Source organism: Papaver somniferum, chromosome 5 (assembly GCF_003573695.1).
Source record: "Papaver somniferum cultivar HN1 chromosome 5, ASM357369v1, whole genome shotgun sequence".
Taxonomy (NCBI): Eukaryota; Viridiplantae; Streptophyta; class Magnoliopsida; order Ranunculales; family Papaveraceae; genus Papaver; species Papaver somniferum.
The window spans coordinates 14,407,428-14,422,177 of NC_039362.1; the positions used below are offsets into that span (position 1 = coordinate 14,407,428).

Genomic DNA, 14,750 nt, shown 5'->3' on the forward strand with positions numbered 1-14,750 from the left:
ACTCGTAAGCGAAAGACTTGTCGTTACATTACTGCCATGTCACTAAGGGGTGGGACTTGGGTTGGTTGGGCGGGTTAAAAGGCTTGCTCGAGACAGACCCGAGATAGGAATCCTTTGCACAGATTTCCCATCGAACCCGTGGAACCCCTGGAGATACTGCCCAAGTCCGCCCAAATTATATTCCTCGGATTGGCCCAAGTTTTTATGGACATGCGATTTTGTTAATATGATAATAACAAATTCAAGATTTAATTGCTCCATATATCTCCAATTTCCAAATAACTGAAGATTATTTACAATAATATATATTTTTTTTTTCACGTTAAATGATTAATGAGATGGGTATAATTTATATTTTCATTATTAGATTTGAAGATAATATTTTAAATTACTCTAAATATATAATAATACCAATTATAAAAATATTTTTATATAACTATATCATGGTTCTTCGGGTTGGGCGGGTTGTTTGGATTAAAATTATTTGTGCCCATGCTTGTCCAAAATTAACTCGGATTTATAAAATTTATGCCTGCTCTTGCCCAAAGTTTTGAAATACATCGTTGATGTACGCCCAACATTCGGGTTGGGCATGAGTTGGATGGGTTAACCCAACCCAAGTCCCACCCCTAATGTCGCTAGAGTTGTTTGTATCGGTCTAACTTCAGTTTCAGCATTATTCTATGGCGGTTATTATGCATTACCAATCCTAGATGCTGATTGCCATCGCGAACAATTACATGTAAACGACCCGACAATCCATGAGCAGCACGCCTCATCTGTTTTATCGTGTTTTCGAACGTTACAAAAATTTTGTCATGCACAATAAGCCGACATGCATTGATCACTATGGACACTTTCTCTAAAACATAAGCTCTACAAAGAGTTAAATCCTCTTCTTGAGTATACCTAGGATCATAAGCACTGTGAGGCATTGATATGGATTAAAGAGTAAGGAATCATGGACAATCTTATATGTACAGTATCCATGAAAGATTAAACCAATATTTCTTTAAAATCCAAACGACAATCAATTTGAACCCAATATTTTGATGATATATTCTTCTTATTTAACTCTAAATTCTCACCAAAAAATGAGCAGAGACATATGACACCATCATTTACTATTTTGAAAATCAACCGTTGAAAATTAACGGTCGAAATTTCAGTCGGTAGATCGTGATGTTTGGCATATCAGATTGGGCTCATTTTGCAAAACAAAAAGTACTCATATTCCTTCGGGCTTTCCTACTCGAGAGAAAAACATATGTATATCACAACTCGCAAGACTTGCATGACTTCAAAGTAACTTCAAACAATGCACAGACATGTAGTATTAGTAAACCTACCCACTCTTACTCGGTTACTAGCACCAACTAACTTAGCTAAAGAAAGAAAGTAGGACACTACTTGATGTGGCAGGCAAAGTGCAAACATTAAAGCAACACTCTGGCGCTCTTTAGTCCCACATGATCCAAGCTTTATGAGTCCCCACACGCCATGACTGACATCATTTACTGTAACTCTTCTTCTACACACATTCTCTGTTCCTTCTTCTCTCACTAGAATCCCGTTACACATTTTTCCTTCCTTCTCTCCTTCGATTCTCTTCGGATTAACACTATAACGACAAACAAAATTTCTTATTTTTATTTCGTTCATGTGAATATTCTCAGTTTCCACTTCCATTTCCTTACAATTTACAGATTCTCGTCTAGTACTAGAATAAATATTGTAACAACAATTTCTCATCTCCCAATTCACTAACCCATTCATTCATTCTTTCGTTCATTAATTTTTAATGGAGAATCAAGGAAAGAAAGTCTTGTTAACCACAAACGGGGATGAGATTTCTGAAAACATAGCTCTTCATTTGGTGAAACGTGGTTGCAGGTTTGATGATTTTATTGATTAATTTTAGTAAAGTTTGGTTTTTTATTTGTGGGGTTTTATGGTTGATAAGATTTATGATGTTTTTTTTGATTGATTTAGGTTAGTTTTGATGGGGAATGAAAAGTGTGTACAAACTATGGTAGAGAAGATCAATGGATCATTGAAGGAGGGTATGCAGACTCAGATTGGTGTGGTTGGTTTAGATATGGAACAAGGTAAAGAAGAGGATTTTGAAAATGGTGTGGAAAAAGCTTGTAAGATTTGGGGGAATTTGGATGCTCTTGTGAATTGTTATAGCTATGAAGGTAATTACTAATGACCATTATCCATGTGTGATTTTTGATTGTGTTTTTACTTGATTTCAATATTGTAGTGTTTTTTAAGTGAAGATTAAAAATGGTTAGGCTTTTAATGATCGGGATTAGTGCTTTATTAATGTTGTAGAATTTTGAGTATTTTATTGTGTTTTGGATCTTATTTGTGGACTAATGTTGTGTAGAATGTCATTAGTTGTTTAACAATTCTAGTGTCAGGAAGTTGATTATCTTAAAACAACTTATTCATGTGAGGGGACAACGCAGCTAGTGAGGTAATAACTGAGGCGCGTCAATTGCTGGTCGAAAACTATTTCCAAACCCCCTATTAGGATAAACAAGCTTAAATGTCTCCTGGGGCGAAATCAAACGAATAAATAAACTATTAGGATTCGTAGAAGCTGTCTTGTTAAAGTTCATTTTTGCAACACCTGGAGTTACTATTGTGCATCTGTTTGATTTGAGGTGTTTATAAACAAGCCTCCTGACATTGATTAGTTTGTAACTAATAACATCTGATAAAAATAGGAATCAATGGGGAGTTGTCTGTTCCATCTCGTTGTGCTCCCTCCCTCCCACTATGATGTATAGGAAATTTCAGCAAGCATTTAAGAAGAGAGTTCATAGAAGTGAAAATGCATTATCATTTAGCATTAGTATATGGCTGGGTGCACAATAGAATTATTCTTGTTAATAGGTAGACTGCGCATGACTTCTGCTGATGTTTAATTATTCTTGTCCACGTAAGTGTTGACGCATTGTATGTTGGTTTTTTATTTCTAATATATTGGTGATATTTAGTTCTGACACGGAGTATCACTGGCGGAGTCAGGATTCGAGAAATGGGTGGGCAAGTTATCAATCAACACATATTTTAGGGGGTGTAAAAGGGTTAAAATGATTAAAAATGAGATAACTTAGATAAAATTAGGCTTGGGAGCTCACATTTGAGGGGGTGCAATTGCACACCCACCTCTCAATGTGGCTCCGCCACTGCGGGGTATGGGTATCTTTTTAGGATTTACATGGTAGAACTCTTAATTTGGTAGTATATTATGATTTATTTGACTAATATAACTTCGACTGGAGAAATAAACAACTGAATACTGAACTATTAAAGAGAAAGACGAAATGGTAGTATATGATGGTTTATTTTAACAGTAGAATTTCAATTGGCGAAATAAACAACTGATTACTGATAACCATTATCCATATGTAATTCTTGTTTGTAATTTTACTTGATTTCAGTACTGTTGTATTTTCTTAGCTTATGGTAAAAAATGATTTATGATTAGTCTTTTAGTGTTTGGGATTAGTGCTTTATGATTGTGTAAGAAAATTGAGTATGTTACTGTATGTTGGAACTAACTTTATTATTTAAGCTAATGTTGTGGTATGTCGTAGTTGTTTACCAGTTCAAGTGTCGAAAGTTGACACGAATATACTCGCACTCTCTAGTCATATTTTTTATGTATTTGAGAAGAATGACTGTTGAGGAGTTAAAGCTCCTTTTTGCATCCCCTGAAGTATTATGAATCTGTATGATTGAGGTGCTTATAGACAAGTTCCTTGGCATTGATAAGTTTGTTATTGTCCTAGAGAAATGGGAATGGAGGGAGAGTCTTATGTTCCACCTCATTGACTTACCTCCCTCCTGCTATAGTGCGTATGAATTTCAGGAAATGTCGAAGAACAGAATTCATAGTAGTGAAAGTGCCAAATCATTTAATATTAGTTTATGGCCGCCTGTACAGTAGTATATTTCTTTTTAATAGGCAGCCATAATTCTTTTGATGACTCTGCACGACTCTGCTTATCTTTAGTGGATAAATGACTAATATAATTTTGATGTAAGCTTGCACGCGTTGTATGTTAGTATTTCATTTATGGTAATACATTGGTAATGTCTAGTTTTAACGCGGAACATCTTATCTTTTTAGAATTCACATGTCAAGACCCTTAATTGGTAATACATGATGGTTTCATTTACTAATAGAACTTCATTTGGAGAAATGAGCAACTGATTACTGGTCTGTTTAAGAGGAAGAAGAATTGCCTTTCAGCATCTTGCACATAAGGGAGCTAAGTGGTTGTATTACCAATAAAATAATAGGCAACGTAGTATAATCAAATCTGTCTAGTGTAATCCTCTGTGAGAACTAATCTAAAATTGAATACATATCCCAAATCAATAGCAGAATATTCACTGCCCATATCTGTAATTAGTACTGCATTGGACATTTTATGTATTATCGTTTGACATGAGTTGGAAAAAGAAGAAAAAGGATCACTTGCAATATGTTTTGTTCTGTAACGAGATGAGTCCTTGTGTCCGTGTCTCTTCTAGTTTCTCATTTTTTAACAGGCAACGTTATTATTTGAATGCTACAATTCAAGCGGATTTTATTTGTATTTTGGAACAGGGAAGATACAAGATTGTCTAAGCTTAGCTGAAATTGAGTTCATGAAGATCGTGAAAATTAATTTCATGGCAGCTTGGTTTCTCTTAAAAGCTGTTGGTAGAAGGATGCGTGATGCTAAATCAGGAGGATCCGTCATCTTTTTGACCTCATTCATGGGCTCGGAGAGAGGGCTCTATCCAGGTTCTGCTGCATATGGATCGTGTTTGGCTGGAATTCAGCAGTTAGTCAGGGTATGTCCCGGTTTTTACTTCTCCTGTCAAGGTTACCGTTTCCGAAGTTTTATACATGCCATGCTCATGCAGTATGCTTTCTAGGATAGTAGATGAATGATGGTCAGTGGAAAATGCGAACCCTTTATGACATTGATTTGACCATTTGGCATTACAGTATATCTCATCTTAAGAGTTCTGTCAGCCGTGTTCCAGTATACGTTATGAACCTGTTTCTGCTTTTTTGTAGTAATCACTGCTTGTGCGGTTACTATTGCTTTTCACTTTATTCGGTGATCAATCAAGTCTCAATTAGCCAGTTAATACATGTCTTAGAAAAGTTATTTTGCTCTCTGCTGGAACTTAGAATCAGCACTAATTATTCAGTATTACATCCTCAGACTTCTGCTATAGATATCGGGAAACATCGGATCAGGGTAAACGCAATTGCACGAGGACTGCACTTACAAGATGTGTACATATTATCTGTGGGAAAGGAAAAGGCAGAGAAGTCAGTGAACGAGGTTGCACCACTGCACAGATGGCTCGACGTGAAGAATGACATCGCATCCACAGTCATATATTTGGTAAGCGATGATGCTCGTTACATGACTGGAACCACTATATACGTTGACGGTGCTCAGTCTCTTGTAAGGCCTCGTATGCGATCCTATATGTGAATAATATGATAATAGGTTATACTACTTTTTGATGGCTTTTCAGTCTGTAGTCTAATTCTCTGTAACAAAGTGAAGTGTCAGTAACAGAAAGTTAGCTTCTCTAAAAGATGCAGTTTCTGTACTATTTTACGGTCTGTTTAGTTAGGAGACCGACTACTTTATGTGAATGAATTGATGTATTAAGATGCACACAAGCAGAAACTAAAGAAAGCACAAAGCAGAAACTAAAGAAAAATGAGTCCCAGAAGAAACTAGGGATTTTAATAAAGTGCCACACTTCCAATATGCAGTTTCTGAAAATGCCACCGTTTTTTTCAGAGTTTATTAAATGCCATACTCTTGACGTTTTTCATCCCGTTTTTTTGAGATAACGGTTAACGGCGGTTAGTCTCTATTAGTGCGTACGTGGCATTAAATAATCCGTATAAAATTACATAGAAGTTCCTGAATCAGTTAACAAGGATCGAGTTAATCAGTTCACTGGGATTGAGTTAACCGGCTATAGAGTAGTGAGTTAACTCGCGACTCGGTGCACGTGAGAAAAACGTGCAAGATTTGCTAACGGTCGGAATACACGTGGGATCAATCTAAGAGAAAAAATCGACGATCCATATTTTACCTGGATTTATAACGGTTTTATTCATCATCTTGAAGCTCTATATATACTAATGAAGATCCCAAACTCTTCATTAGTCAATTTCTTCAGAAGTTCAACACAAAAAAATGAGCCAAAAGGTTATAAAATCTCCAGGTAGTGACAGTTGCAGTAGTAGTAGCAAGAGCAGCAGCAGCAGCAAATTTAGACAGCAAACTACCCCAGATCTATGTCCAACATGTGAACAAGGAAGTCATGAGTCTAAGGTTTGTCCTTGGATGTACTCTAGATGCAAACAGATACCTTGTAATGGTATAAGACAACTACTAAGATCCAGCACAAGAGAAACAGATGGAGAAATGTTCTTGAAGTGTTCAAATCCTACCTGCACCTACTTTGAATGGTTTGATTCTGCCAATCATCCACTCAAATCCAAGAATATCAAGCTACCCAAAGAGAATTGTTGTTGTGCTTGTGGAGAAGAGACCCACTGTTACAAAGAATGCCCACTGCATAAGCAAGAATGCTACAAAGAGCAATGCAAGTCAATAATGCAGCTGAGAATATGCAAAAATGAACACAATAGAAACATTGCTTACCTGATCTGCACAGATTGTGAAGCATTTAGATGGGTTTCAGACCACCTTTTCATTGCTGCAAAAAATAGGGTTATCCATTCAAGTTTCAATCTCAATGCCATATGTAAGGAACTTCAAAAGACTATTAACATGTAATTAGTTCTTAACTAATACCATATCATTTCCATTCATAAAGTAAGATTATCCATCAAAATAAAACTGAATTCTGGTACATAAAAAAACAGATCTAACACAATGATATCAGTGTCTAAAGCAAAAAAAAAAAAAGATCTAACACAACAAGAAGCACACACACACTTCTACTTCTTCTTAGCCTTGCTTTGCTTTCCCTTTGTGACAGGAATATGTTGACTAACAGATCCAATACCAGTAAAGTTCTGACTGAAATTCAGAACATCTTGTTTAGATCCATGGGTGCTAGGTTCTGCTGGTGCTCTTCCAAAGTTTTTAGGTCCTGTTGACTCACCAACAAATGAAGATGTACCTCTGGATTTGTTCACCTTTGATTTACCCCTTGCACTGCTACTTTCAGAATGATCTCTACTAGTGAAGGTGCAGTTTGCAGCATCATACTCGGTGCTTGGCATGAATCCAGTTGGGTTTTTACCAACATCACCACCAGCACAGGTTCTCTTATTATGACCATGGATGCCTGCCAATTAAGATAAGAAGAAGAGAAAAGAAATGAGAAAGTTAAAGTAAAGAAATGAAACCCTAACCCTAAAAGAAATGAGAAAGTTAAAGTAGAGAAAAATAAGGATATAATAAAGTAGAGAAAAAAGTAGAGAAAAATAAGGATATAATAAAGTAGATGTTGTAGTATTAAATTTGCGGTAAATACGGATTCGATGCTCGGACTTGAATAGATTTAAAAACAAAAATATATACAAAATTGTCACAGGATCAAGAGATACTGGGACTCAGGATTTCACCAATTCTTATACTCATGCGATTCAATTATTAATTCTAGACAATTAAAGCTTATATTGATAACAAATATCGACTCTTACTCTGCCAAAAATAGATTTTGTAAGTATTATATATAAATCATAAGCATGATGCATCAAGAATCTCATGGATTAAGCATACATCATCAGACAAAATCACAAATAATCAATAAAAATCATAATTCCATTCATAATAGTGCAAATAGTCATAAAAGAATTAAATAAAATTACTCATGCATAAAGAATGGTTTCCTCCATCATCCCAGTATTGGGGTTTAGCTACTCATAATAATCATGTTCTCAAAATACATACTTGATGCTCAAAATATGATTAAAAGAGTGAAAAATATAAAACAGTGGTTCTGTGACCCACAAAATTCGTCCAGAAAGAAACGATACCAGTGAGATGCAGTAAAACAACGACACCCAGATGCTGCTGTTGACGCTGCAGAAAATAAGACTGCTCTGAGCAGTCCGTTCTTCGTGTTCTTCAAGGTTTGTTAATGGCAGCAGCAGCAGCAGGTACAATTCCTGCAACTCCTCCTGCGCCTCTCTGCTGGCCTCCCAATCGACCCCTAACTCTTCATCCCCTTTTCTCTCACTTCCCACCAGCCTTTATATACCAATAGGGTCCAAATAACTCGATTAAATCCGAGTTTATCTCCCTTTTTTCTTCACGTGCAGTTGAGAGAGAAATCTCTTTTCTGTTGCTTTGTACGCGTCTTCTGGCAATTTCTTACGCTTCAAACTTCTCCTAATCCTTAAACAAGACTAGATACACTTTACTTCAACGTAAAACTCTCCCAGAATCTCTAAAAATATATTTGAAAACTTCACAGAGAACACGTATTCTGTTTGGACTTTGATCGCTTCTCCCAGCCATTCCAGCCCAAGTTGATCGATAAAATCACTTGCATACGATCTGTTTATTCTTAACAGGCCTAGCCCAATTGATTTCAGGGATTTAATCTCCCTCAAAACTGCCCAGAAATCCAACAGAGAATTATCAGACGTGAACTTAGTTTTCCCGCCAAATTCCATTATTTGAACTTTGAATGTGGTGTCCCCTTAACCAGACCTGGTGTCCCTTTAGCAGCTGCTTGGAAATGGGTCACCCCTTAGTAATTAGGTTACCCCTTATCCAAAATCAAGGGTCCATATAACAAGTTTCCTCTGGGGCATTTTCCGCACTTTTTTCGGGGTTCCTCCGGGGTATTTCTGGGGTACTTCCGGTACACTTCTGGGGCGCTTCCGGCACTCTATCAATGGAGGTTCAAACGCCGCATTTTCAGCCAATTTCGCCGCAAATCCTTATTCTTCTGAAAACACCTACAAATATATAAAATAACCAAATAAGTACAAAAATGGGTGCTAACACTATATACAATTGAGATATATTAGACACATAAATGCGTCTATCAGTAGAGAAAATGTGAATGCATCACATTCAATAATATATTTAATGCTGAAAAAAGTACCTTATCTTCCCAGTTCCATTCACTTATGTCTTCTAGTGGATTTACAGCATCTGCATATTTGGTCCTATAATATTCCACAGAGTAGTAAGGAGCACAGTAACTGTTCAACCAATCAAACAAATGTGTCAGTTTACAGAAAAAAAAAGTAATAGCATATTACAACCCAAAAGTAATAGCATATTACAAAATTTCTTACTCTTTCCATTTTGGCCTGAGCAGTTTCAATGCACATACAGCATGTTGACAAGGGAATCCCCTTAGCTGCCATTGCAAACAAGTGCATTGTTTGTCTACAATTTATCATCATTTACTTCAGGACCATCATTATCCTTATCATTATTCTTGTCATCATTAGAAACTGCAATCAACATCAAAGTGTTAGTACATGTAAAAAATAAACAAAAAATTATAAACACTAAAGGGTCCATACCTTCTTCATTGTCTTCTTCACTACTGCTTGAATCACTGCTTTCATCTCCAACTTTGTATGTCTTGACAATATCTTCATAATCAATATCATTCTCTTCATCACTGTCAAAGATTGGTGAAGCATTTGGGTCTTCAATGGGGTGACATTCATCTACAGTAGTGTTCTCTAGCACCATATTGTCCTCATCATCACCATCACTATTGTCCCCTGCATCAGTCTTATCCCCTGTATCAGTCTTATCCCCTGCATCAGACTTATCCCCTGCATCAGTATTATCCCCTGCATCAGTGTTATCCCCTGCAGCAGTGTTGTTTACTTCATCAACCCAGTAATCATGATTAAAGTTATCAACTGGTGTACTGCTAGAACCAACAACATTGGCTTGACTTAGGCAAGAAAAACCCTGAGATTCCACTTCATTTAACAGATCCATGAACAACAACTTCCTAGATGCTCCTCCATTTGAGTTTTCATTCTTTGATTGAGCATGCAACCTTGGTGATCTCCTTGTAGGTGATATCTTTACTGACTTTTCCTTTGAAACTGGCTTCTTAGCAATCCTCTTAGGTGTCTTCTTAGGAGTCTCATCAATTGTTACTACTGGTTGTTCCATTGCAGCCTTAATGAAGTCATTATCATTCCTAAATTCTGAATTCATTACACTCATTTGTAAACATATGAAGCCTTTATCATCAGGTACAACATGCTCCCAAAACTTAAACAAGTCTTCATTTGTAACCAAATACTCAGGCAGACATGGGTCTATGGTCCAATATAAATTTGGAATTTCTGTTTCATCAAGATGCAACTTAACACGCAACATCTGCTCAAATTCCTTAAGGTCAATTCTATCTCTATCCATGTGAGGGAATAGCAAATTAAGTTTACTATTCACAACAAACACACTGATATCTCTATATGGATAATATGTATGATCACTGTAAATGAACAAACAAAATAAAATTCATCAAATTCCACACTTCACACAGAAAACCCCTAAAATAAAATTCATCAATTCATCAAACACACAAAATTAGGGTTTGAAATCGTACCATATCTGCTGCTTGTCCTTCCCGTTATTCTTCTTCATCTTCAGCTCCCCAACCCTTTACTCAGACACTAAACCTAAGCAAAATCCCGCTGAAAACTGACCCAAACCCTAATTTCTTCCACTAGAGAACAGAGCGGACATAGAGCAAGAGAAAAAAAGTACAAGAAATAGAAACAGAAACCTAAGAGAAAACCCCTAATTCAACTCAGAAAAACGAAATTAGGGTTTGCAATCATACCATATCTGCTGCTTGTCCTTCCCCTTCTTTTTCTGAATCTCGATCGCTCCCCAACCCTTTACTCAGACACTAAACCTAAGCAAAATCCCGCTGAAAACTGACCCAAACCCTAATTTCTTCCACTAGAGAACAGAGCGGACAGAGAGAACGAGCAAACCCTAGAAGAAAAATGAAACGATACAAAGTTACAAACTGTTTTCAATCCCACGAAGGATAAAATAGTCATTTAGCCTGTGTTACGTGTAATAATCTCGTGCACGACATCTTGAGCCGTCCACATAAGACACATGTAAGTAATCTGGACAAAGTCAAAAAAGTTTGACCAATTATGTGGGTCCAAGACGTTAGTGCTAACGGTTGTGGCATTAAATAAACTCTGAAAAAAACGGTGGCAGTTTCTTGAATCGGGATTTGCAAGTGTGGCAGTTTGTTAAAATTCCCAAGAAACTAAAAGCAGCAAAAGAGAAAGCCCCTTCACCTGTAAAATTTACTTATATGTTTTTTCCATAATTTTAAAGAAGGCACAATATATTATGTTTAAAAACCAACAACGAACTGGGTTTTGGAAGCGAACTCTCTATCATTGCTTTACTTTACTTGTAACCATGGAATGTGTTCACATTTTGTGTAGAACGATTGCAAGAAGGGCTTCACATAGGATGTCAAGACTTATTACATGACTTCAAGTCTTCAAGTTCAAACAATACAAATACAAACAAGGGCAGAGCCTGCAGACACTCCAGTGCTGTGCTTTATGAGTCCACTCCCCAGGCGCCATGACTGACATCATTTACTTCTTCTACACACATTTTCTGTTCCTTTTCTCTCTCGCTAGAATCCATTACACGTTTCTGCTTCTTCCCTTGGATTCTCTTCAGATTAACACTATAACGACAAACTAAAACATTTTAATTCCATTCATGTGCATATTCTCCAGTTTCAGCTTCCAATTCCTTAAGAGTTTACAGATTTTCTTCCATTTATTCATTCATTAACTTGTAATGGAGAATCAAGGAAGAAAATATGGTTGCAGGTTTGATGATTCTATTGATTAATTTCGATAAAGTTTGGTTTTTTATTTGTGGGGTTTTAGTGTTAATAAGATTTATGATTGATTTTTAGGTAAGTTTCATGGGAAACGAAAGGTGTGTACAAAATATGGTAGAGAAATAAATGGATCAATGAAGGAGGGGTATGCAAACTCAGATTGGTGTAGATATGGAACGAGGTAAAGAATAGGATTTTGATAATGGTGGAAAAAGCTTGTAAGATTTGGGGGAACTTGGATGCTCTTGTGAATTGTTATACCTATCAAGGTAATAACGAATTACATCTGCGATTTTTATTTTGTCTTTTTACTTGATTTCGGTATTTGTTGTGCTTGTGCTTTATAAGTAAAAGTTTCAAAATGATTAGTTTTTTTTGTAGATAATATTGACCACTTAACAGAATTATTAGATGCGTGGGATAGATTTCTTAATTTTTGACATATTCCCAATTTTCCCTTTTGTAATGATTGGGATTAGTGTAGAATTTTGAGTGGATCTTCTTTGTAGACTAATGCTGTGGTATGTCAACCCTTAGTTGTTTAGCAATTCTAGTGTCAGAAAGCTGAAAATGTATCCTCACTTTCCAAGCATATTTGTTCATGCTTTGATTATCTCAAAACAACTAATTCATATGCCGCGGCTAATGAGGTAATAACCCAGGTGTGTCAGTTGTTGGTTGAAAACTATTTCCATTACCCCTCTTCAGCCTCGGGTCACAGGTTGAAGCTGTCTATTTAAAGTTCATTTCTGCATCCCCTAGAGTTACTATTGCGCATCTGTATGATTTGATGTGTTTATAGAAAGCTTTCTTTTCTATTTTGCTGTATTCATGTGCCTCCTCGGGACCTTGATATCAATTTTAAATCTCCTTTCAAAAAAAATAAAAATAGACAAGCATCCTGACATTGATGAGTTTGTTATCAGTATCATCTGATAGAATTGGGATTCAGTAGAGAGTTGTCTGTTCCAGCTTGTTGTGTAACCTTCCTCCCTGCCACTGTAGTGCATATAGGAATTTCAGGAAACATCTAAGAATAGAGTTCATAGAAATAAAAATGCTTAATCGCTTATTAGTATATGGCCGCGTGCACAATAAAATATTTCTTTTTTAGGTAGACTTCGCATCACTTCTGCTTGTGTTTAGTGGCTTGAAGACTAATATAATGCAAGTGTTGACGCACTGTATGCTAGTTTTTTATTTATTAAATATAAGTAGTATTTAGTTTTATAGCGGAGTATATGATGGTTTATTTGACTAATAGAACTTCAACTGTTGAAAATAAATAACTGAATACTGAACTGTTAAAGGTGAAAGAATATGATGGTTTCTTTTTACTGTAGAAATAGGAAAAAAATGATTATGTAAGAAAATTGAGTATGTTATTGTATTTTGAATCCAAGTTCTAGATTAACACTGTGGTATGTTGTGTTGTTACCATTTCAAGTGCCGAAAGTTGAAACAAATGTACCCACACTATCTAATCATATTTGTTCATGTGGGGAGTTTCTATGTATCTGAGAAGAATAACTGTTGAGGAGTTAAAGCTCCTATTTGCATCCCCTGAAGTATTATGAATCTGTATGATTGAGGTGCTTATAGACAAGTTTCCTGACGTTGGTAAGTTTGTTATTGTCTGAGAGAAATGGGAATGGAGGGAGAGTCTTCTGCTCCACCTCATTGAGTTACCTCCCTCCCACTATAGTGCATATGAATTTCATGAAATGTCGAAGAACGGAATTCATAGTAGTGAAAGTGCCAAATCATTTAATATTAGTTTATGGCCGCCTGTACAGTAGTATATTTCTTTTTAATGGGCAGCCATAATTCTTTTGACTCTGCATGACTTCTGCTTATTAGTGGATCAATGACTAATATAATTTTAATGTAACTGTGCGCGTGTCGTATGTTAGTATTTCATTTATAGTAATATCTGGTTTTAACACAGAGCATAGGTATCCTTTTAGTATTCACATGCCAACACCCTTAATTGGTAATATTTGATGGTTTATTTTGCTAATAGAACTTCAATTGGAGAAATAAGCGACTGATTACTGATCTGTTTAAGAGGAAGAAGAATTGCCTTTCAGCATCTTGAACATAAGGGAGCTAAGTGGTTGTATTACCGATAAGATTATAGACAACGTAGTGTAATCCAATCTTTGTCTGGTGGAATCCTCTTCAGGAACTAAACTTGGAAACATATGCCAAATTAATGACAGAATTTTTGACTGCCAATGTCTGTGACTAGTATTGCATTAGACATTAGACATATTAGTTGTTTGACATGGATTGGAAAAAAAAGGAGCAATTGCAATATGTGTTGTTCTGTAACGAGATTGGTTCTTGTGTGTCCATGTCTCTTCTAATTTTTCATATTTAACGGGCAGCATTATTATTCGAATATTACAACTTATACGTGTTTGGGAACAGGGAAGATACAAGATTGTCTAAGCTTAGCTGAATGTGAGTTCATGAAGTCGTGAAAGTTAATTTCCTGGCAGCCTGGTTTCTCTTAAAAGCTGTTGGTAGAAGGATGCGTGATGCTAAATCAGGAGGATCCGTCATCTTTTTGAGAAGGTTTATTATTTTCCAAAGTTTATACATGCCATGCTCATCCATTATGCTTTTTAGCATAGTAAATAAATGATGATGGTCAGTGGAGAGTTTGAAATTGTTTATGACATCGACTTGACCATTTCGTAATATAATATTTCTCATCTTAAGAGTTCTGTCAGCCGTGTTCCAGTATACGTAATTAACCTGTTTCTGCTCTTTCATAGTAATCACTACTTGTGGGCGGTTTTCGCTTTACTCGTTGTTGATTTAAATCTCAATATGAGCCA

The 14,750-nt window shown here is 36.1% G+C and overlaps 1 protein-coding gene, 1 long non-coding RNA gene and 1 pseudogene across 2 annotated transcripts; all 3 read left to right on the forward strand.

Moving 5' to 3' along the window:
- The first annotated feature begins 1,476 nt into the window (after window positions 1-1,476).
- LOC113281025 (3-oxoacyl-[acyl-carrier-protein] reductase FabG-like) lies at window positions 1,477-5,620 on the forward strand. Its single transcript, XM_026529657.1, has 4 exons — window positions 1,477-1,893; window positions 1,993-2,198; window positions 4,631-4,860; window positions 5,241-5,620. The coding sequence occupies exons 1-4, from the start codon at window positions 1,802-1,804 to the stop codon at window positions 5,517-5,519; spliced, it is 807 nt and encodes a 268-aa protein (XP_026385442.1). The 5' UTR covers window positions 1,477-1,801; the 3' UTR covers window positions 5,520-5,620.
- LOC113284708 lies at window positions 2,452-2,674 on the forward strand (annotated as a pseudogene).
- Window positions 5,621-11,382: 5,762 nt separating the features above from the next.
- On the forward strand, window positions 11,383-14,642 carry LOC113277283. The gene is made up of 3 exons (XR_003324836.1): window positions 11,383-11,890; window positions 11,980-12,173; window positions 14,338-14,642. It is a non-coding gene; the product is annotated as an uncharacterized LOC113277283 (long non-coding RNA).
- The last annotated feature ends 108 nt before the right edge of the window (window positions 14,643-14,750 follow it).